We start from the raw sequence: 21,596 nt of genomic DNA on the forward strand, positions 1-21,596 counted from the left end.
CCTCGTAGGCACAGCGTGTGGTTTGCCTGGAGTGGCTGTGGTGGGAATCATGCCAGGAACCAATTGTCCCCTCAGGCCTTTGGCAGAGCCTCTGGGTGCTTCATAGAGTTGGTAGCCTGGATGCTGGGCTGAAGGGGGATTATAAGCCATATGAGGGACGTGGTGTTTCTCTGAAAACGTCATTTGCCCTTTCCACTGCAGCTGCCTTCTCGATCCAGACGGCCAAGCCTCGTGCAAATGCGCGGCAGGATTCCAAGGGAATGGAACAGTCTGCACAGGCAGGTGGAGCGGGATCTGCGGAGAGTCTGTGTGGGCTGAGAGACCCGACTGGGCCTCAGGAGCTGGTGCCAGCCACTGTAGTGACTCACATGTGACTGAGCAACTGACGGTGCCCAGCTCTGCATGGCTGGGGCATGTTGGTTTGGGATGAGCAGGCAATTGCGTGTATTTTTCACGTGCAACTACACTGCATCCGAGCAGTCGTGTGCAACCTTGAGAGCAACTGGTGTCAGCCCCTGGCTTTGAAAGTTATGGATTTGATTGATTGAGGGTGTGTGAGCCATCAGGGCTCGGGAGTGGGTCAGTAAAGGGTTTAAGTCCTGGTTCTTCCTCCTGCCAGACTTGTAACTTTGCATGGGTGTTTAGCTACCCTGAGCCCCTCTGCTCATTTGTAAAGTAAGCATCAAACCATCTTCCCTTTAGAGTGCTATAAAGGATGAAATGGCCTCTCTGAGGACAGTGGCAGAGTATGGCAGGGGTCAGGGGTCAGACCGTTGCCACATCATTAGACCTCTGAGTTTGAACCGCAATGCTAACAATCTGTGTTACTTTGGGGTGTTGCTTGGCTGTGCCTTTCGCCATCTGCTCGAGAGTCATTTCACTGGGTAGTCGTATATGATCCAGATCGTGCGTGTAAAGTGCTGAGAGATGGGAGCTGCTGTTCCTAGGGTACAGAACGCGTATGTAGCACTTGCTGAGAGATGTGAGCTGTTGTTCCTAGGGTACAGAATGCATACATAGCACTGGGGTTACTGCTGATGTAGCAAAACACCATGACCAAAGCAACTTGGGGAGGAAAGGGTTTGTTTGACTTCTGCTTCCAGACCACTGTTCATCATTGAAAAGAGTCAGGACAGGAACTCAAACAAGGCAGGAACCTGGAGGAGGAGCTGATGCAGACGTCATGGAGGGGTGCTGCTTACTGACTTGCTCCCCATGGCTTGTTCAGCCTGTTTTCTTATAGAACCCAGGACCCAGGCCCAGGGTGGCTCCACCCACAGTGGGCTGGGCCCTCCCCATCAGTCACTAATTAAGGAAATGCTCTACAGGCTTGCCTACAGCCCGATCTTACGGAGACCTTTTCTCCATCAACGTTCCCTCCTCTCTGATGAGCATAGCTTATGTCAACTTGACATAAAACTAGACAGCACACTCTCGCTGAGTAATCAACCACATTGGTCCAATGCCTTCTGGAGTTGTTCCACGGCTTCCTTTTATCAATGACACAGGTTTAAAAAAAACCAAAAAACAAAAACACCTGACTCCTCCTGTCTGTCTCCTCTTCTACAGCCATCAATGCCTGTGAGGTCAGCAACGGAGGATGCTCTGCCAAGGCCGACTGTAAAAGAACCACCCCAGGAAGCCGGGTGTGTGTGTGCAAAGCGGGCTATACAGGTGACGGCATTGTGTGCCTCGGTAAGTGATCATTCCACCCTTGTCCATCTGGTGGAAGTAGTGTCAGAGCCCTGTTAAAATGTTCTGCTGTAGGAGCTTCTGTTGTTAAGACCGCTGCTGGGGTCCTAATGCAGTAGGCCTTGGCAGAAAAGCCCAAGGGTGTAGAAACGATGGACCCACAGGGGCGAGAAGACGTGCTGCCAAAGAAGTCACTTTGGGTGGAGGGAGCTAAAAGTTCTAGTAGCTACTCTCATGGATTTACAATGTTGCACATCTTAAAGTTCTCATAGCTACTCTCATTGATTTACAATGTTGCACATCTTAATTTTGAAAATTGCAGAAGGCTAGGGGTGTGTATCTAAGGGCAGGGACCCTTAAACTATTTTTACATTACCCCATTTTATTATACACCTAGATGTTTTTAACAAAAACAGAACAGCGTCTTGCAATGCACAGTGTTTATACTTAACGCTGCTAACAGAATAATTCCCTGAAACTCGGTGTAGCGCTGAAAGTGTGCTTGGCCAAGGCCACACAGCTCTGTTCTAGAGGCGTGCCCTAGGAAACTGTCTGAGTCTTAACTCACCAAAACGGGCTGCGACAGTCATGCTAGAAGGAGTCATGCGCCCTTGCCCCATGTTCTCTCGCTAACAGTAGTCTGCTGCCCACTTTCTCCTCTGCTCTCTTTGAACGTTTTCATATTTCTCCTTAGTCATTTGAGACTCCGCTGCGTAAGTCATGTAGTGTTTGTCTCCCAGTAACTGAGTATGTGTTTCCTGAGAGTGAGGGCAGCTCGGTATGTAACCGCACCCAGTTCCTGACTTCAGTGAATTGAGTATCACTGCAATACTTTTTCTCATTATATTCACACTCCTATTTTATCAACTGTCCCAATACTTCTCTAATGTGCAGTCTTTGGAGGACTGAGAATCGCATTAGTGTCTTAGCTCTTTGGTCTGTTTCTTTGATACCATGTCTTTTATTTGGGGTTTGAGGGGTGTTTTTTTTTCATTATTAGATTCCATTTATATATTCCAGACCAAACTATCACAAAAGTCATGCACCGTTTGCAGGCTGTCACGAGTCTCAGGGCTTCCCTCCAGCCCCTGTTTACGGCACAAATCTGACCACTAGGTCCAAGTGCTACCAAGCTATCCACCACGTAGTCGTTCCCTTTTGCTACCGTTAGTCAATGGGGAGAAGCTTCAATGTGGAGCCGTCTGGTCCTCTTCTGAGTGTCCTGAACTGAGCATCTGTCGATGAGTCTTCTCTAGCCCAGTCTTCGATGGTGGTTGTTTCATTCCCAGGACTCCTCATGTGTTGGGTGCTAAGAGTCTCACTCAAAACATTCCTGTTCATTCCACAGAGGGGCAGATTTAAGCCCACAGATGGTGCCTCTGCTAGAATTAGCCCAACCAAGGGCCAGGGGGAAGGGGAGCGGTTTTGAGAAACCATTCTCCCACCACCACCACCACCTGAGTTACTTCTGCCTCTGAAGTTCCAGAAAACCGAGTCCCACGTTGACACCTGCTGCTCTTTCCCAGTTATCCAAGCCATCTCCAGTCCCTGAGGAGTCCCTCAGAATGCCTCTTCATGGAGCTAAAGCCTGACACTCTCAACACATGTTGGCTTTTGTTTTGAAGAAATAAACCCGTGTTTGGAGAACAACGGCGGTTGTGACAAGAACGCGGAGTGCACGCAGACGGGGCCCAATCAAGTGAGTTGCCTCCTGGAGGGTCTTAACTCCTGCGCCCTAAGACCCAGGCCTAAGGAAAGAAATCCAGAAGAGACCACCTGCAGTCAGAAACACTGCAGGACACACAGAGAAAGCACAGGAGACAATCTGGGGGAAAGAAGATAAATGATGGGGAGTAAGGGGACTAGGGAAAGGACTTTCTAAAAGTGGGGTATACTCGCCTGCAAGCCCTCCATGATCCTAGAAGCACTTGGAAGTTTTAGTTTTACCAAAAATGTTCCAAAGCTCAAAAATTGAGCTGTCTGATACCCATACTTGGTCCCTTTTTTTGGGGGGGGGGGGCTCCAGGCTGTGTCAGATCCCAATTCCCTGGAAATAGCACCCCCTTCCTCAAGCTCCCAGCTGCCTTCCTTGCCCATAGAATGGGTGTACTGGCTTGTGTTCCCGTGTATAGCCTGTGAACGGGTGTGAAGGCTGTGTTCCTGTGTATAGCCTGTGAACAAGTGTGAAGGCTTGTGTTCTTGTGTATAGCTTGTGAACAGTTGTGAAGGCTTGTGTTCCCATGTATAGCCTGTGAGCAGGTGTGGTGGCTTGTGTTCCCGTGTATAGCCTGTGAGCAGGTGTGATGGCTTGTGTTCCCGTGTATAGCCTGTGAGCAGGTGTGATGGCTTGTATTCCTGTGTATAGCCTGTGAACTGCAACACCTCCCTCAGCACATGCTAGCACTGGTGTCCAAGTTCGTTCTTGGTGGAGACAAAGCAATGTTACAGCTTAACTTTCTTCCCCCAAACCTCTACCAATCAAAAAAAAAAAAGCCAGTATCTTGACAAATGAGGATGGGATGTCCATGAGATCTAGTGCTCAAGCATACTAGACTAGGTATTTAAAAACACTAGTCTTCTCATGCTGCCGTTTTACAATCAGATTCAAGTCTAAGATCCGGTGTGCTAACCTGCCTGCCTGCCTGCCTGTTAAATGACACTCTGCCTCTGCTCCTGAACAGGCCGTCTGTAACTGCTTGCCAAAGTTCACTGGAGATGGGAAGGCCTGCACACTCATCAATGTCTGCTTAACCGTGAGTTCCAGGGCTGCCTGGCCCTTTCTTCTCCCCTTGCAATCCCAGGGCTGTTTCTGGGTCGTGAGGCTCACTTTTCCTCCTGCGTACCGCTGTCATCCTGGGGAGAGCGGAAAGAATAGACCCCACAGCCTGCACCCTTGGCTACAAGATTCTGAAGGGAGGGATCTAGGTGTACAGAGCTGGCCAGAATTCACCTGATGCAAGTGTCCCCAAACCAGCATGATTCATTTCCCAAAGTACTGGGAGTGCTAAGCATTCAGGAGTCAGAACAAGCCTTAGCATCTGCCTACCACCAAGAGCCAGGCAATAGCGCCTTCCGTGAGGGACTTCTCTGTTCCAACCCATCTGTTCCTTCAGTGCCGCCACACAGAGTCCTGGAGACCCGGTACCTTGAACAGACATTTAATCCGCACACTCCAGAGGCCCTGGATCAAGGTGCCACCTTGTGGTACAGGCCTTCTTGGTGTAACTGAGTGTAGGGGAAATGAGGAAGGGCAAGAGACAGAGGAAGGTGGATGGAGAGATGGGAGAGAGAGGACGTCAACCTCCACAGGAGGGGAAGAAGCTCCATGAGGCACGCAGTGCTAAGGCTGGTGCCGGTTTCAGGGTGAAGGCTGTATGAAGACAGGAAGGAGTGGGTATGTGGTCAGAGTACAGGTACCCAGAACTACATGGAGCCAGTGCCCTCAAGGTGAGCGATAACCTGGGGCCCCTAGGCCTCTGGAGTGGACAGACATCAAGAGGGGCATGACAAGAAAGGGCTCTCCTGTGTGGTCTTGGAGCATGCTGGGTAATGCAGCTGTCGACGTCTGAGGTCATTGGCCAGAAGCTTCATGTCCCCTGGAGTCTGCTTTTCTAAGAATAAATAGAAGCATATCCCCTTGGGGAGGATTCTGGGGTGCTGCCCCCGTCATACTCAGAAAGTATTTTTGGAAAAGTGTGGGGGGAAAGATTTCCCAACAGGGGTAGGAGGTGTGGAGGGGCATTGAGCCTGTTGAGCATCTCCTCGGCTCCTTGCTGGAGCTCCTCTTCCTGGCTCCATGCTCCTTCTGCACTGACGTCTGCCCTGGTTCAGAGCCCAGGCCTGCCGCCGTGGAAGCTCACTCTGGCTGTGTTTGGACTTTAGCCTCCTCTTCCACATCTTAAGAGCTCTTGAGGGCAAAGCAATGGGTTCTGTTTTATACTGCCTTTCTGTCATCTTTCTGTGACCAAATCAGGGTTTAGCCTAAATGGCAATTGTCAAACATGAGGGGTACTTATCCACAGAGGGCTGGAGATCTGGTCCTGGGATATGAGGCTGCCTGGATTCATGGCCAGCTACCCAGGTACTAGAAAGCAAGTCCAGGAAAGGCAATGAAGGTGGATCAAAGTTGGAGAGTAAGACAAAATGTGTGTGTGTGGGGGGGGGGGTTAGGGATTGAGCCCAGCTCCTTTGCACATACCAGACTAGTATTCTACTCACATCCCTCAAAATACAAATTTCATCACAAAATTGCTTAGCAAATATTCACAAGGTTGGTGAATCTACTGGTCTAATTGAGCCTCTCCATCTCTTGGCAATTTTACCAGAACAATGGCGGCTGCAGCCCATTTGCAACCTGCACCCACACTGGACAAGATCAGAGGATATGCACCTGCAAGCAGAACTACACGGGGGACGGATTTGTCTGCCGCAGCAGCATCTACGGGGTAACACTCAGCCTCCCGGAAGTAAACCCCACGTCCCAAATGTCTGAGAGTCCAGGTTGCCATGAGAAGAGCTTTCCCTACCCAGGGAAACTTCTGTGGCCTGGGAAGGGAGTGGTGTCACAATTAAGGCCGCCAGAGGTCTGGAGTCAGAGACCCCTGGGTTTGGACTCAGCTCTGCAGGGAGTAGCCCTGTGACGCGGAGCTAGTGATGCCACTTTTCTGCACATCATTCGGGATCTGGGAAAGAAAATGATAAGGACAGCCATTCTTGCAGAACTGAATATGGTGGTGATGTCAGGAGCACAGAGCAGGCAGTAACGCTAGAGCATTGCTGTGCTCTGGGTTGGTGTGTCAATAGACGTGTGTGATATGTGTGATATATCCGATATGGGCTACAGAATGTGGTGACTGTGCGTGTCATTTATATGATGTAACATAAGTGTGGGTGTATGGTATGTGGTGTGGCATGTGTATACTCTGTGTGGTGACTGTGTGATATACTATGTGTAGTGTGTGGTGTTGGCACATGTGTGTGTGGTGCATTTGTAGTATTGATATGCGTGATGTACATGTGTTGTATGTAGTGGATGATATGAGTGGTTTGTATTTCATGTGTGTGGTGTATGTGTGTGTGAAGTATGGAGTGTGTTTGGTATGTGGAGTATATGTGTGTGTGATGTATGGCATGTGTCTGTGTGTATGGTGTATGGTATATCTGTGGTGTATGATATGTGTAGCATATGGTATATGTGCGTATGATGTATTTGTGGTGTATGATGTGTGTGTGATATGGTATGCATGTCTGTGTGTGTTGTGTATGATGTATTTGTGGTGTATGATGTGTGTGTGATATGGTATGCATGTCTGTATGTTGTGTATGATGTATTTGTGGTGTATGATGTGTATATATAATATGGTATGCATGTCTGTGTGTGTTGTGTATGATGTATTTGTGGTACATGGCATGTGGAGTGTATGATGGATGTGTGTATGTGTGCATGATATATGGGAGAGCGTGTGGTGGCGTATAATCTGTGGCATATTGTGTTTGTGTGTATGTGTGTATAGTATATATGTTGTGTACTGGGCATGTGGCAGATGATGTGTATGTGTAGGGTTATGGAATGTATGTTTATGGGGTGTCTTGTGTGTGTATATGTGTGTATGATGTCTGGGATGTATGAGGGGGTATGGATTATGGGGTGTGGTGTATTTATGGTATTATGGGGTAGGTGTGAGTGAATGAGGTATTTGTATGTGGCATATGGGGGTGTGTGGGTATATGTGTGGTGTTGTGTGACATGCATGGGTGTATGGTATGTGTTTATGTGTGTCAGGTATATGGGAGTGTGTATGGTGTGTGTTTATGTGTGTCAGGTATATGGGAGTGTGTTTGGTATATCTGTGGTGGGAGCACATGTGTGCACACATGCCATTTGCCCTCATTTGCCTATACTGCAGATAGAGGAAGAGGCAGTGTGATACTTTCTGGTTTCTACATATTATAAACATATAAAATTGTTAAAAAGAGGGGCCAAAGCATTCTGATCCAACATTCTTGTTGTCAGGGAGGCCAGTTCTACCATAAATAACCGGCCTTTACAAGATTTCAACTATATTTGGTATGTTTGATATGCCTGTACAGTTCTGTGCATTGAGGCGTGGTAGGCTCTTTCTTTTGTAAATCAGATAAGATTGCAGAAAGGAGCTGGGACTCAGTGTGTCCCTCGGTCACTCTCAGGGAGCTGTCCAGTGGACAGATTGTCCCTACAGCCCTATATTCCTGTTGTGAGTCACAGCCAGAGTGACAGCTCCCCGTCCTTGTTCGCAGGAACTTCCTAAGAACCCGACAACGTCACAGTACTTTTTCCAGTTGCAGGTAAGAACTGTCTGTCTGCTGAGGCATGTGCCAGGCCTGCATTCAGTGTCCACCTCTAGAATATGTGTGCATGTAAATCTTCATGTATGTGTGTTTATATTGAACTACAGATATGTGTATGCACATGTAGGCATACAAGTATCAACATGCCAGGTCTCCAGCAAGACATAACATAAAGCTGTAGCCTCTGAAGTCACGGAGGACAAGAAGACAGTCCAGAACGAGAATTTCTGGCAGCAGCCCAGCTGTTGGCCATTGGTCAACTCTGTCTTAGGTACAGTCAGCCACACAGCCATGAACAGTTGTTGGTCATTGGTGAACTCTGCCTTAGGTACAGTCAGCCACACAGCCATGAACAGTTGTTGGCCATTGGTGAAGACTGCCGTAGGTACTTCCCTGGAGGAAGTAACCCTTCCTTTAGGTCAGACCCCAGAGTCTCCCCTGTCTGTGCAAACAGCCTCTCAGGTACACCCAGAAGTGTACTTCTCGGTCAGTGGGGGCTTCTTAACCCAAAAGTGGACAGTCACAGTTAACTCTCTCAGTGGCATGACTGGTCGGTAAGAGCACGCTGACCCTCTGGGAACCATCCGCATAGCTCCCAGGTGCGCTGAAGAGGAAGGCGTGAGGAGCTGGAAGCAGACACCACAGCAGCCCTACAGTCTTAGGGTGATAAGAAGACGGCCAGCTGGTTAAATGAGTCATCTTGGTTGTAACCATCATGTGGAGAGGAGAAGCAGGAGTCATCTTTGACAGGGGTCATGGGGGAGTTGTCACCTTCTAGCTACTCTGCTTCCAGAATCGTTTATCTGACAATTACATGTTAATTTTACAATTAGAAAAAAATATGATTTTGATGGCATAGAATCCAGGTTTACTTTGAGACAAAAACAATGACTCTGGCATGTCTTTGAGCCTCAGCCTGTGTCCACGAGAGAGGAAGCCGCTAAGTTGGTCTGCGAAAGAGTGACATGTGGCCCTGCCTATCTTCCTGCAGGAGCATGCTGTCCGAGAGCTGGCTGGACCCGGCCCCTTCACTGTGTTTGCGCCTTCATCTGCTTCCTTCAATCAGGAGACTAGGGTGAGCAGCAAGCTGGGACTGGAGAAGGGCTTGTGGAAAGGCGTGGCCTAGAGCGTGCCATGGTGGTGTGTGTGGGCAAGAGATTTAGTCTCAGGTAGAGCTGAGCAGCAATAGAAGGGGCTGCTTCTGTGGGAAGACCCCTGGCAGGCCTTTGGGTTTGGGGCACCACTTGCCAAAGACTTTCTAAAAGCCTAGACAGTATAGGAACCTGGAGAAGTCTCAAGTCATCAAGGGATCCAAATTCTCTAAAGACTGAAAAAAAAAAGGGGGGGTGCAGAGAAGATTCAGGGTCAAAGGGATTTAGATAGGTCTTGAGCTGCAGGAATTACCAGAACCCCCGCTGCTCTGACATTCACTGTGCCCCTGGCAGGTAGCCTATAAACACTGTTACAGCTGACTAACATCGTTATAGATAAGCACACTCAGAACGGGGCCTGGTCTACATGTATTCCGTCTATCCTCGTGTCAGATTTGCAGCTGAGCACCATCTCCATTTCACAGTAAAGAACCCTGAGGGACGCGATGCTGGTATCCCGTGGCTGGAGGGTGGCTGAGTAGGGACTTGTTCCTAGCCTCTACACACGCTGCCTCTCTCTCTACACATAGATTTTCTGTACCAGCAAATCAAAGGCACGAGAATAATGTTTACATTCATTTGACCTTTGGTTATTTTAATTTAAAGCCTCCAAGGAGTGAGACAAAGTTTTGTGGGGTTGTTGTTGTTGTTGTTGTTGTTGTTATTGACAGGGTTTCTCTGTGTAGCCCTGGCTGTCCTGGAACTCACTCTGTAGCCCAGACTGGCCTCAATCCACCCACCTCTGCCTCCCAAGTGCTGGAATCAAAGGTGTGCACCACCACTGCCTGGAGTTGTGTGAGCTTTTTATTACAGTGACTTCATAATTGTGCTCTTTGTGTTTTGAATCCAAATAGAAACACATCACAGCCTCTCCAACCCTGAAGACTAACCCTGCCTCCTCTCTAGGAGGGCCCTCCTATGGTCTCTTCTAGCATATTTCCCAAGAAAATTCTTTTCTGTGGAACATCATAGAACACTGGCATCCTTCAAGCAGTGCTGGCTCAGCTGGCCCCTCCCACCTACAGTTCTCACCCCCTTGCCTAACTCAATACTAGCTCCTCAGAGTGTGGGAAATAAGAGAGCAGAAAGAAGGTTCTAGCAGCAGGCTTCTGCCTCTGGCCAACCTCCCTGGCCTCTTTTCCAGATTAAAGACTGGGATGCGCAGGGCCTCATGTCCCAGGTTCTCCGGTATCACGTGGTTGCCTGCCAACAGCTGCTTCTGGAAAACCTCAAAGCGACCACAAGTGCCGTGACCCTTCAAGGCGAGCCCATTTCCATCTCTGTCTCTCAGGTAAGAGCAGCCACTTCAGGAAGGTGCTGTCCTCGTCCTCCAGATGTCCTACTTCCCCTCCCAAGTGACAACAGCAGCGATAATGGTTAACTGCTGAGTGATTTCTGCGTAGGGCGGTGCCGAGGACTTTGCATGCACCAATTCGGGCTGCCCAGCAGCCCTGTGACGTGAATAGCATCATTGTCCCCGATTTCCAAATACGGAACCTGAACTCAAAAAGGTTAAGTAGCTTGTCCAAAGTCACATAGCAAAAAGACAGTTGAACTGGAATTCCGACTCAGAGGCAAGGCAGCTCCAGACAGCACAGACGGAGTGGAGGATGGGTGATGCCAAGGGCACACTGGTGTGGGCTGTGTATTCTGTGAGCGTTCAGAATTCTGTCGAAATGAGCACCTAGCCAGGTTGGCTGACTATACGTTTTCTACTGTTACCCTCACAGGTAAAGACTGCATCCTCGCCTCCATTGTCCTTCTAGGACAGTAATAAATATGTGCTTACATCGCATGGACCATCAGGCTCTGCCCTGATGACGAGCGCTGGCTCTGTGGGGAAGGAGTCTGTGCAGGCTCTCTGTGCTCATGTCTATGTTTTCGTTGGTCTTCAGGGTGCCGTGTACATAAACAACAAGGCGAAGGTCCTGTCCGGTGACATCATCAGCACCAATGGCGTCATCCACATCATAGACAGACTGCTGTCTCCCCAGAACTTGCTCGTCACCCCCAAAGATGCTTCAGGCAGGGTTCTGGTAGGTACCCCACCGTCACCCTCCAGCAGGTGATGCCGGTGTTGTCAGCTCAGCTCTGGTTGAAGGCATCACTTGGGAGCACCGTTGTCCTGTTATGTCTGGCCAAGGTCATTGAAGTCAGTAGGTGGATTCTAGCTGGGGGCAGTGCTGCCACAGTCCCGGCTACTTGGCAGCTTTGAGTAGGAGGGTCATTTGAGCCCAGGAGTTCCATGCCAGCCTTGACAATGTAGTAAAACCCTATCTCCTGACAATGTTTTTAAAAATAATTCATTTTATGTTTCTTTTAGTGTCCACAAGAGAAGATGGTCTTATATAGACTTGGAGAAGGAAAGGGGAGAAATGGGAGGGGAAAGAGGGAAGGGAATGTGTGGATAATTAGGTATCCTAAAGCTAAGCCTGGAATAAAACTTCTTGGTGGACAGAAAGAACAATTTTAACTATTTATTCATTTATTTGATTCTTTTTTTTTTTTTGGTACTAAGAAATTGAACCTAGGGTTTGTACTTGGTAGGCAAATGCCTTCTCCCTGAAATACAAAATCATCCTTTTTTCATTTTTTATTTTGAGACAAGGTCTTATTAATTTGGCTAGGCTAGTCTTAAACTCACTCTGCAGCCCAGATAGGTCTCAAACATTTCATGAACCAGGCCTAGTTCAGTTTGTTTTAATTATCAGTATTGGCCACTCTCCTTCGTTGCAGGTGGCATAATCCACTAAACCTCACTTACAAAAAGGAGTTTCTTAAGATATTGTGTATATGAATAAATCTTTTGGAGGCCATAGTCTAATTTCAATACTACATAGGTAGAAACAAAGCAAACTAGAAAATCCTAAAACAAAGGACCTCTAGCCTTACCCTAGGGCCATTCTGTTACAGCTCTTCAGATTTCCCCTCTCCAGCCTGTCCTTCCAGGGGACCAGAGACTAAACAGCTCACACCCACACCTCTGGACTCTAGGAGGCCTAGCATCCTGTTAGCTGCACCTCACATTGTTCCTTTCCAGAAACAGATCTCCACGGTGCTCAGGTTTAGTTGACCCTACGTTGCCTGTGGACTTCTAGCTGCAAGAGAGTCTGGAAAATGTTGGGCCCAGCTTTCCAGCCTCTGCAGTGCAGAAAAGCATGGGCAGGAGAAAGCTGCTGTGGTTGCTAATAAGCCAATGGAGAGCCCAGCCCTGGTTGCTCATTAGCCAATGGATAGCCCGGCCCTGGTTGCTCATTAGCCAATGGAGAGCCCAGCCCTGGTTGCTAACAAGCCAATGGAGAGCCCAGCCCTGCTGTTACCACTGTTGTATGCAGTTGGGTTCTTACAGCACTTGGTAAACTGTCCAAAGTGAGCATGTTCACCCCGCAGATGTGTCCCAAGATAGCCATAAATGTGGCCCTTCACAAAATAACAAACTTTCTTAGGATATTAGATTTGTTTTTGTATCTCCGTCTCCTGAGTAAGAGTGCCACCTCAAGAAGGCACCATTGTCCAATCATAGAAGATGTGGTGTCCAGTTTTCCCGGCACAGTTCTCAAGGATGAACTTTGTAGATGGCCATGTCACGTCACAATGTCAAACGGTTGGACGCACTTGGAAAATGAGAGGTTTTATGTCCTTCCTTATCTTTGCACCAGAATCTTACTACAGTGGCGATGAACCATGGCTACACCAGATTCAGCAAGTTAATACAGGTAAAACTCTGAGGGGAAAGAGCACTTGGGGACAGCCCACCTGAAACTCTGCCTTGTTAGGTCTGCTTGTGTTTATATCTGCGAGGTGCTCCATACTGACCAATCCCCAAAGAGCTCCAAGAAACTTGGTTCCCCACAAAGCACAGTCCATAATCTCTACATTAGGTCCTCAATTCCCCCAGAAGAGCTGAGTGTCAGATTCTCTAGGGAGCTGGTTAGAAGTGGAGGTTCAACTTGTTCAAAATGAAAAATCCAATGATTTTTTTTTTTTTTTGTATTATGGAAGGAAAGAACCAACTTCTATAAGCGGCCCTCTGACCTCCACACATACCTTCCAGGAAATAAGTAAATGTAGTATTTTTTAAATGAGACTATCCAAGAATGTTGCAACCCCCAGAACTCTACAGTCACCCTCTACCTGTTCAGCAGGGTCTGATTGGATAGTTTTAGAGCAAACTATCAAACCTGTCAAGGGCTCAACAGAGGTCATAAAGCCTACTTCCCAGGGGAAAATTAATTATATGTGATGTTCCCATACCACATAAGGCTCTCAAAATTATTTCTCCTGTTCATCTTGACATTTCTTTGGGGTACATTTTATCTTAAAATTATATAGGCAAACGTACATGTCTCAATATTATATAGGATTTTTAATGAAATGTGAGAAAAATAAAAACTAGCCTTGAGAAGTTAAGATATTTGGACAGAAGTAGTATCAAAAATAAGATAGTCATTGAAGTTTACTTTCCTACTAACAAAAGCTTAGAGCCTGACTCCCCGGGTTGCTTTTTAAGGAAATGGGGTTCAGAGTGGTTAGGGTGCAGCGCTCTACCTCCTGGCTGTGTCACTCGGGGACACATAGACTCTGACAAGCCGCTGTCCAGGCCACGGAGAGACACAGCACATGCACTGTAAGGAATACGGCATCTATGTTTCAGGACTCGGGCTTGCTGAGCGTCATCACCGACCCCATCCACACCCCAGTCACCCTCTTCTGGCCCACGGACAAAGCCCTCCAAGCCCTACCCCCAGAGCAGCGGGACTTCCTGTTCGATCAAGACAACAAGAACAAGCTGAAGGAGTATCTGAAGTTCCACGTGATCCGGGACTCCAAGGTAGTTTCTTAAATGTCCCAGTGGGGGATACATACAGCCTAGCAGGGAGGCCCACGGCCGCAGGTCCTCCATGGGGAGGAGGAAGCTTCAGCTCTGCTGCCCTCTTGAATGGTGTGCTCTCTTCATGTGGTGGAATGGCCGCTGACAAAGGTCCCCTTGAGCTTCTCCAGGTGTCCTCCGCCACTCCCGATTCCAACGTCCCTAAACAAACGGCTGGCCCATCCTAATGCTATCAGCTGCCAGCCCTGCGAACTAGTCAGCTGTCCTGGAGAAGCCAGATCGTATAGGGACATGGCAGTCACTGTGTCCTCAGTGAGGACTCTTGTTACTCTGAGATGAAGCCATCCACTCCCTGACTTCAGTTCCTCAGGGTCCAGGTGACAGTTGCCACAGGCTAGACGCTTGGGAACTGCAGAAGCTCATTCCCTCCCAGCAGTGGAGGCTAGACCGCTGCCATCAGCTTATTCTAGGGGTTCTGAAGGAAAGACTGTACCCTGAGTCTCCCTGGCTGCTGGTGGTTTCTGGCAATCTCTGGCTTCCCTTGGCTTGTGGGTACATCCATGCAATTTGCCCCCATCTCCCCACAGCCACTTTCCCTATGTCCCGGTAGGGCCCACTCGACTGCAGCATAATTTCTTCTTACCTAACTACTAACTGTGTCTGCAGAGACCTTGCTCCCAAATAAAGTCACCTTCTAAGGTTCTGGGGTCAAGATTTTATATTGTTTTGATATTTTGCATTTTTCTTGAAACAGTCTCACTAGGTAGTCCTGGCTAGCTTGGAACACACTGAATAGACAAGACTATGCTAAAGTTGAACTCTGAGATCTGCCTGCCTCTGCCTCCTGAATGTTGGGATTAAAAGTGTGTGCCACCATGGCTAACTCATATAACTTTGAAAGGAGGACAAAAAGATGCCCTGAGCCATTTCCCGGCTAACTCCACTCATCCTTTCATTGGCTCCATGTGTCTGGATAGCCTCTTCCAGGCTGCCCAAGCACAGATGCCCTCTGACGAGAAGGAACCTCCAGCCCCTAGGAAACCAGAGTTGCCCTAACCTCTGACTGCATTCGCCACGCTTCAGCAGAGTTGTTACAACAGGAAATCTTCCCCTGGAACTTGGTTTGCTGGCCATGTTCCCTTCAGTCCCAGTACGGGTATTAACATGGCTGCCTCTCTTCCCCAGGCTTTGGCTTCAGACCTGCCCAGGTCTGCCTCCTGGAAGACACTGCAAGGTTCAGAGCTGAGTGTAACGTGTGGAACTGGCCGTGACGTCGTGAGTGTCATGGGGTGGGGGGACCAGGGGGCATGAAAGCTGTTCTCCAACCATTCCCACTTTGAGAGGCATTTGGGTGTCTCGGGTGTGTTTAGGGGGTTGTGTTTTTCTTTTCCATTGTCAGCAAGTTCTTTTTCGCTCACTGTCTTTAGGGGTGGTTATGAAACACCTGGTTCACCCTGGCATTCCAGCCCCTCGTGACAGGTGCAGGAAACCCCCTGCATGTTTGCTTATTTATTTTAGTTCTTTCTGAGCCTTACAAGAGCTGGTCACGTTATACACTGTGGGAAGAAGGGAAGTTTGGAGGGATTGTTGATATCTCTCTCTCTCTCTCTCTCTCTCTCTCTCTCTCTCTCAGGGCGAGCTCTTTCTAAACGGACAAATGTGCAGGATCATCCAGCGAGGACTCTTGTTCGACCTGGGCGTGGCCTATGGCATCGACTGCCTGCTAACGAATCCCACCCTGGGGGGCCGGTGTGACACTTTCACTACCTTCAATGTCTCGGTCAGTCCTAAAGTTACCAAAATCGCAGCCCTGGGGATCCTATGTGGCTCTAAGGAGAGGCCATGATGAGACCAGGTCCCACAACACCCCAGGGCCAATTGGTGACCTTCTTCAAATGCCACCAAGAATCAGCCAGCATCTGCTCAGCCAGTTTCCGGCCCTGAATATTCTTGCTTCCCTTCACACCATCCACCCATGATGGCTTCATCACTAAGGAGACGGTGCTGGGACGCCAGACGTTAGCCTTCTAGTGTAGCATTCGTTTTCAGACGCATCCACACTTATTCATTCAGCATACATCCTTCCAAATTCCTGCCGGCTTATGTCATACTTGGCAATTAACCAGCATGGTTCAGTCTGATATATAATATGGACCCCGTACACCTCCATTCACCAGCACGGTTCAGTCTGATATATAATATGGGCCCCGTACACCTCCATTAACTTACATGGTTCAGTCTAATATATAATATGGGCCCCGTACACCTCCATTCACCAACACGGTTCAGTCTGATGTATAATATGGGCCCCGTACACCTACAGCGCTGAATGAGCCCGTGTCGTGGGCCCTCCACCACACAACAGGCGTTTGCCTTCACTCATCCAGCCAGTGCCCCTGGGTGAATCTGGCTCTGAGCTGCTGTGCGGGGTACTGAGAGTAGTCACTACCAACGCTCCGCACAGACTGGGAACTGAGGCAACGTGACTCCACAGCAGGGCTGTCACTGCTCAGTGCCAGTGTTCTGGCGTCGCTTGTCCCACAATTTTAGGATTTCAGCCTAGACAGGAGATGAGCAAAGTTTTCCTTCCTGTTTTAGGAGCTGTGACCGTCTTACCTCCTCAAGTGTATCCGTACACTTCCTTCCAGCTACTTAGCTTCTTTTGCCGATTCTCCAAAGGTCAAATGGCAGCAAGTATTGTCCCTGAGCTATACCTTATAGAAACTAAAGTTCAGAATGTTTCGGTGATTGGTCAAAGGTCTCACTGCTGACTTAAAATATAATGCCTGTGCCCCCACTCTCCCAACTCCCCACTGCTACAATCTGCCAACACCATAATGCCTGGCCCAGCTCTGTACATCAGTGGACTCCTTTCAAATGGGCATCTAAGACAGACCTTCAGAATTCTCTAGGGCTAAGTGAAGTGTGTGTCTTTGTATAATCTTATTGTAGCTATATCTTCATCAAGATGAAGGTGTGTCTCTGTGTGTGTGTGTGCGCGCGCGCACGCGCGCACGTGTATTTGTGTGCATCTGCAGTTGCATGTAAAAGCCAGAGGCCAGCCTTAGACTCCTCAGGAGTTATCCACCTTGTTTTTTGAGGCCTGGCTGTAAAAATGATTCCTGGGAACCGAGCTCAGGTCCTCCTGCTCGTGCAGCAGGCACTCTGCCAGCTAAGCTGTCTCCCCAGCCCCAGGTTAAGTTCTCACCCAGACATCAGCCAGGGACATTTCCTGGTGATCACCAATATCCTCGGTATTAAAGTTTCTCATCTTGCACACTAGGGGGACTGTGGGAGCTGTGTCTCTACTCCCAGATGCCCACCGTGGAGCAAACCAAAGGTAATTATGAATATGATGTCTGGAGGTCTTTGGGGATGTCCGTTTCAGACAGGAACAGACTCATTCGGGGTAGCGTGGCCATAGACTGTGTGTCTCGTCTTCAGCCCTCAGTCTTCTGGTGTGTCGGGTCTACACGTGTGTTTCCGGTGGTGTGAGATGGGTGTTCTCAACCCAGGTAGCCTGTCATTCTCCTGCCCATCTTTTAGGAACTCTCTTGAAAAATGGAATTACACATACTTAGAAGAGAGTAGAACATTATTGGAATTGTAGAAATAGTGGGTATTGTAGCTGTTTGTGCTGGAGATGTGTGCAGGATGAGAGAATGAGTTCCAGAGAAAGAGGGCATCCAGGCTCCGGCCACACAGCTACAGAGAAGCAAAGCTAGGACTAAAGGCCAGAAAGCCACGTGGGGTAGCAGCCAAGAGCCTCAGTCTTGGAGTCCATGGGCATGGGGCCAGGGGACAGATTCCAGTAGTCCCTGCCAAGTTACATGCCTGCCGATATTGTCTCCATAGAACAAAGTGAACTGGCAAGTCCCTGTGTAGTACTAGGAAAACACCAGTTTCAAGTAGAGGCACAGCTAAGCAGTTGCACGGAGTACGTGCTCGTGAAGCATTATCTTTATCACTTATTCTAGATCAGAGCTTGAGTTTAGTCCTCACAAGCACACCTTCCCACTAGTCAAGCACCTACAAAAACAGATCTTCACAGATGTGGAAAGACGCAGTCAGTACAGTACTTGCTTAAGGAGCTTGAGGACCTGAGTTCAAATCCCCAGCACTCACATAAAAAGCCAGAAGCATGAGCTAGTACCTGTAATCCCAATACTAGGAGATGGAGGCAGGAGGGTCCCCAGAACTCAGTGTATGGCCATTGAGTCAGTGATCTCTAGGTTCAGTGAGAGACCCCATCTCAAAATAAGATGAAGGACAGTAAAAGGAAGCCCCCATCAGCCTCTTCCCTGCATACATACATGCACCATATATACATACACACACATCACACACACACACATGTCCCCCACCCACACATCCCTCACACACATTACACACATACACATGTCACATGCAGACACACACATATATCACACACGTGCGCGCACACACACACACACACACACAAAGTGAATCTCACTCTCTCCTTGCTGAGGGTATGTTGATACGAATCTGCTCCGCACATCATCTCCAAGCAATCATTCCATTTTCAAACAGCTCCAAGGGTGAGAAGTTCTGTTCAGGGCCCCTATTCTGCCCCCCTCCCTTCACTCCTGGCCTGCCTTGAAAATCCCACTTTCAACCTAGGTAGTGCCAAGATCCTCCCCACAGGGGGCACGGAGCCCCAGGAGCCCAGCCCAGGCGGGGAGGGGGGGGGGGCGAGTAAGGCCTCCACTGCACCTCTCCTCTCCCTCTAGGGTGTGAAGCAGAAGTGTTTCTACAAACCACTGCCTTTCGGGAGGAGCTTGGAAGGCTGCCGGCAGCTGTGCACCCTGGTCATCCGGCTCCCCAGGTGCTGCAAGGGTTACTTCCTGCCACACTGTCAGGGTGAGAACACCCCTTCTCCTTGTCATTCTAAAGGGGTACGGGCAGGTTGTGCTTTTAAAGGTGCCAAGTTCTAAGGAGGGTGGGAAAATGCCACCCTCACACTTCCCAGGCCCACCCCTCTCCCGCTATCTCCGTATTTTGTGTTTTACTGGGATCCTACTGTACATCCACTTTAATGATCAAAACCAGACCTCAGCTGAGTCTGACAGCACAGCCTGGAATCCCAGCTGGTCAGGAGCCTGAAGCAGGGGGACCACAAGTCCAGGACCAGCCTGAATGGCAGAGTACACGCAAAGACAGCCCGAGCGACCTACACCCTGTCTCAAAATAAAAAGTCAGCTTGGGAAGCAGGTCCCTAGTAGAGCATATGCCAGCATGTATAGGGTTTAATTTCCGGTTTTGCAGAAATAATAATAAATAAGTGATAATGGCAATAAAATTAGAATACTGACATCTTCCCTGGTGGTTTAAAATGCATACCGTATTATCTGTTGCTGGTCCATAGAAGGACATTCTATGCAATGTCCTTATGTTGGGAAGAATGTCTGTATAAGGGCTTTGACATGATCCTGTCTTTGAGCAGTGATGTACTAACAGGGATTCGTGATCATCTCCTCTCAGTCCGCAGTTACAGGGTGTCTCCTTGTCAAAGGGAGTTTGTTCTCAGTTTGGAAACCTTGATAGAACTGCTAGTGACGAATCCATCAGCAGCAATGCTTAATGAAGCCCACAAGGCTCACCCGACCTGCTGGGCTTTGCTCTAGGTAGGCACACTACTAAATGCTCACTTGTACCCAAGTCTCCATAGTGACCCTGATGCCAGCCCCTTTAATGGATGAGAAGTAGAAGCTCAGGAATTAAGCAAGCCCAAGGACCCAGACTCCAGAAGCCATGATGTTCTTGCTGCCATGCGTACCCCACTCACGCTCTATCCTGTAGACATCCTATAGACGCTATAGGAACGAGCTGGGCTGAATCCAGCCACCCGGCTCCCAGCCCGGACCACTGAGACGTAAAGCACTACTGAAAGCCGTGGGCGGTGGTGGTGCACGCCTTTAATCCCAGCACTCAGGAGGCAGAGGCAGGCGGATCTCTGGGAGTTCAAGGCCAGCCTGGTCTACAGAGCGTGTTAGTAGAGAGCCAGGGCTACAGAGAAACCCTGTCTGGAAAAACAAACAAACAAACAAGAACACTTACTACTTTGGCAAAGGACTGGGCTCCTTTTCCAACATAGTGTTGGGGGAAGGGTCGCTTATTCATCCCGGCCTCCCAGCCACGAAATAACCACACAGAAAACCATATTATTTGCTATACTGTTTGGCCAATAGCTTAAGTGTATTTCTGGCTAAACTCATACCCTAACCTAACCCATCTCTATTATTCTGTATATTGCCACGTGGCTGTGGCTTACCAGCTAAAGTTCCCAGCGTCTGTCTCTGGTGGCTCCATGGCTTCTGACTCTGCCTCCTTTCTCCCAGTATGCCATTTAGTTTCCCCGCCCCCCCCACCTACCTAAGTTCTGCCATATCAACAGGCCAAAGCAGTTTCTTTATTCATTCACCAATAAAAGCAACAAACAGACAGAAGGACCTCCCACACCACCATATATATCAGGCACCTTACAACTGCCTGTAACTACAGGTCCAGCATCATTTTCTGGCTTCCTCAAGTCTTTGAATGCTGTGGTATATGTAAACAAACATACACACATACACATAAATAAAAATAAATAATATATAATTTTAAAGACCATTAGAAAATTTAAATCTGCTTACCCCTGAAAAATTTTAAGACTCTCAGATGTCAGAGCTGCAGCTCAATTGGTAGAATTCTCTCATTTTTTATTGATTTTATTGAGCTATACATATTTCTCTGCTCCCCTCCCTATTTTCCCCTCACCTTCAACCATCTCCCATGGTCCCCATGCCCCCAATTTACTCAGGAGATCTTGTCTTTTTCTACTTCCCATGTAGATTAGCTCCATGTATGTCTCTCTTAGGGTCCTCACTGTTGTCTAGGTTCTCTGGGATTGTGATTTGTGGGTTAGTTTTCTTTGCTTTATGTCTAAAAACCACTTATGAGTGAATACATATGATAATTGTCTTTCTGGGTCTGGGTTACTTCACTCAATATGATGTTTTCTAGCTCCATTTGCCTGCAAATTTCAAGATGTCATTATTTTTTCTGCTGTGTAGTACTCCATTGTGTAAATGTACCACATTTTCCTTATCCATTCTTTGGTTGAGGGGCATTTAGGTTGCTTCCAGGTTCTGGCTATGACAAACAATGTTGCTATGAACATAGTTGAGCACATGTCCTTGTGGTATGATTGAGCATCCTTTGGGTATATACCTAAAAGTGGTATTCCTGGGTCTTGAGGAAGGTTGTTTCCTAATTTTTCAAGAAATCACCATACTGATATCCAAAGAGTCTGTACCAATTTGCATTCCCACCAGCAATGCAGAAGTGTTCCCTTTACCCCACAACCTCTCCAGCTTAAGTTGTCATCAGTGTTTTTGATCTTGGCCATTCTTATAGGTGTTAGATGGAATCTCAGAGTTGTTTTGATTTGCATTTCTCTGATGACTAAGGATGTTGAGCATTTCCTTAAGTATCTTTCAGCCATTTTAGATTTCTCTATTGAGAGTTCTCTATTTAGGTTTGTACTCCATTTTTTAAATATTTATTTATTATGTATACAATATTTTGTCTGT

The 21,596-nt window shown here is 48.2% G+C and overlaps 1 protein-coding gene across 1 annotated transcript in view; it reads left to right on the top strand.

The window, feature by feature from the left end:
- Stab2 (stabilin 2) overlaps window positions 1–21,596 on the top strand; it is a 156,203-nt gene that overhangs the window by 111,423 nt on the left and 23,184 nt on the right. The window contains exons 43-57 of the mRNA XM_041676250.1: window positions 202–278; window positions 1,570–1,695; window positions 3,318–3,391; window positions 4,374–4,445; window positions 6,018–6,137; window positions 7,969–8,016; window positions 9,011–9,094; window positions 10,315–10,461; window positions 11,066–11,206; window positions 12,830–12,886; window positions 13,825–14,001; window positions 15,187–15,276; window positions 15,635–15,781; window positions 17,285–17,341; window positions 18,753–18,882. Coding sequence (XP_041532184.1) covers window positions 202–278; window positions 1,570–1,695; window positions 3,318–3,391; window positions 4,374–4,445; window positions 6,018–6,137; window positions 7,969–8,016; window positions 9,011–9,094; window positions 10,315–10,461; window positions 11,066–11,206; window positions 12,830–12,886; window positions 13,825–14,001; window positions 15,187–15,276; window positions 15,635–15,781; window positions 17,285–17,341; window positions 18,753–18,882 — 1,547 coding nt within the window. The remainder of the gene's footprint in view (window positions 1–201; window positions 279–1,569; window positions 1,696–3,317; window positions 3,392–4,373; window positions 4,446–6,017; window positions 6,138–7,968; window positions 8,017–9,010; window positions 9,095–10,314; window positions 10,462–11,065; window positions 11,207–12,829; window positions 12,887–13,824; window positions 14,002–15,186; window positions 15,277–15,634; window positions 15,782–17,284; window positions 17,342–18,752; window positions 18,883–21,596) is intronic.

The sequence above is a fragment of the Microtus oregoni genome, unplaced genomic scaffold (assembly GCF_018167655.1).
Source record: "Microtus oregoni isolate MIOR12 unplaced genomic scaffold, Mior012 000001F_ref0000356, whole genome shotgun sequence".
Classification (NCBI taxonomy): Eukaryota; Metazoa; Chordata; class Mammalia; order Rodentia; family Cricetidae; genus Microtus; species Microtus oregoni.